This window comes from Galeopterus variegatus, unplaced genomic scaffold (assembly GCF_000696425.1).
Source record: "Galeopterus variegatus unplaced genomic scaffold, G_variegatus-3.0.2 Scaffold10156, whole genome shotgun sequence".
In the NCBI taxonomy this organism is placed as follows: domain Eukaryota; kingdom Metazoa; phylum Chordata; class Mammalia; order Dermoptera; family Cynocephalidae; genus Galeopterus; species Galeopterus variegatus.
Window position 1 is genome coordinate 14,372 of NW_007736267.1, and position 2,364 is coordinate 16,735.

At 41.8% G+C, this 2,364-nt stretch overlaps 1 protein-coding gene across 1 annotated transcript in view; it reads left to right on the top strand.

Moving 5' to 3' along the window:
• The window catches only part of PNLIPRP2 (pancreatic lipase-related protein 2), a gene marked incomplete at its 5' end in the record, with an annotated part of 15,019 nt that extends 13,200 nt beyond the window's left edge, over positions 1 to 1,819 (top strand). The window contains 2 exon segments of the mRNA XM_008594104.1: positions 512 to 677; positions 1,756 to 1,819. Of these exon segments, the coding sequence (XP_008592326.1) occupies positions 512 to 677; positions 1,756 to 1,819 (230 nt within the window).
• Between the last annotated feature and the right edge of the window lie 545 nt (positions 1,820 to 2,364).

The following is a 2,364-nucleotide window of genomic DNA, read 5'->3' on the forward strand; positions in this document are numbered from 1 at the left end:
GGTGATGGGACATAATAATCAACTACATTGTATATTGACAAAATAAAAATTTTTAAAAAAAAGAAAAAAATAATAATAATTTTCATGTTGAGTTAAATTCCTTTGACAACTTTCTGTGCTACATATGAGATGTGAGCAAATGGCCTCTGCTGAACTGCATGCATCTTTAAACCAAAGACACTGCATCAAAATTGGTCCTGTAGCAAACTAATAGGGTTTATGAACCCTATAAGTAAAAAAAAAAAAAAAAAAATGCTATGAGATTTGCCACCCCAAATATCGCACACACTTCTCTCTAGAGATAAACTAAAAGAAATATGGAGTTCAATATTTTTAAAAGGTGTGTTTTGCACAAATACATGTGGGTTTGGGCAGCCCCTGGATGTGTATGAAGTCATTCCAGGTATTTTCAGAAAAGCAACAATAGCCATTGTTAGAAACGATAGACTGCTGTCATCCTGCATATTCACACATCCAGCTGATGTAACATTTTATGTGTGTATTTTCAGAGGATCCCTCAAACCAGGTGAAAGCCATGTGTAGGACATTGATGTGGACCTCAATGTTGGAAAAATCCAGAAGGTTAAGTTCCTCTGGAACAACCACATGATAAATCTCCTCCAGCCCAGACTGAGGGCTTCCCAAATCACAGGGCAACGTGGTGAAAATGGGACTCGGTGCACATCTTTTATTGCATCTAAGTCTGATTATTTATATTTATGTATCCATCTATTGATCTATGCATACATCCGTGCATCCCATCACCCACCTACCCATCTATGTATCCATTTTCCCGTCCATTCATCTACCCATCTATCCATCCCTCTATCCTTTGTGCATCCACTTAACCACTTCCACATCCACTTATCCATCCCATCCACCCATCCATCCAGACATCTCTCTCCTCATCCTTCTCACTACCCAGCCATCCTTCCATCTTTCCGTCTATCCACTCATCTACCCAACTGTGCATCTCAGCTTTCCATCTGTCCATCTGATTTACTTTGAAATATCAAACATCATTTTCCTCAGGCAAAATTCAGCTTGGCAGGGGTGAAGCATCAGCTGTAAGGCATAGATCCAAGAACCAGGCCAACATGAGACTGTTTTATCTCAAACAAAAAGGAAAACACCCAGGAGGTGCTGGGGGGAATCTCTGAGTTAACTTCAGTGGGCGTGCAGTTGATATAAATTGGTCTGTGTGGAGACTGTGGCTTGAAGGATATAGACTGTGTGGGGACCTGGCTCCCAGTGGCAAGCTCTTCCCATTCTAAGGGAATAGAATCTTACTTGGTAGGAGCTGGAAAGAATGTGACTGTTTTTAAAATATCAGGGGAAAAGCAGGACACCTTGACATAGAATAATGGGATGTTAGAGTCTGAAGGAAACGTGTCCCTCTCAGCTGCTCCCATTTTAAGATGAGGAAAGTTATATTTGGAGAATCAAGTAACTTGTCTAAGGTTACACAGGGAAGCTAGGGGAACTCACTGGTGGGCCTAAAGCAGCAGGCCCACCAGAGACCCCTCAGTTTTGTAAAGCTGTGGTTTGACCTGACCGATTCACTCTCAGCCTGCTAAGAGCCCACAGGAGAGGGGCATGTTTCTTGGGAGGTTTACATAGTAAGAATCACATAGACTCTAGCACAGCTTTTTGGTCAAAGGGAGCTGAATCCAGGGGTTTGGCTAAATGCTGTTTACTCATCTAAAGCTACATTTCCACAAAAGAGCCTCATGCTGAAAATATTTTCCTCCACAGGTATAATTTTTGTAGCAGTGACACTGTGCCGGAAGATGTTTTACAGTCTCTTTCCCCTTGTTAAAAACTTGGCCAGGCTCTTGTCTCTTGTGGTAATGAAATTTTAATGCATTTGGTTTGAGATTGAGGTATTAGTTTGACATTCTATATGTTCTGGGGTAACATTTTGGAAATGATTAATGGGACTGGAGCCAAGATTACCACAGGTGATGCCTGGAATTTCCCCCCCCCCCCCACCAGCTCTCTCTTTCAGGGCACTCTGTGTGGCCTGTTCTAATGCATCTTATTTCCTTAGATAATGAAGTTCTGTTCTGTTTGAAAAGGTCATTGTTGCTCCCACGTGTTGCTCACCCAGCTTTTAACATCTTAGGGGTGGGGAGTAGACACTACTCCCTGTGACCCCAGACTACTGTGATTTAGGTTAAAACCTGCCTGTGGCATGGAACAAAAGGGGCTTTAACACAAAAGTTAATACCTGCACATGGTACAAAACTCCAATGATACAGAAGAGTATTCGTATAAAAAGTGAATCTTTCTACCCTTGCCTTCAAGTCTCTTAGTTCTTCCTACAGACAACTTGGGTTTTTCCAAGAAATATTTCGTGTGTAC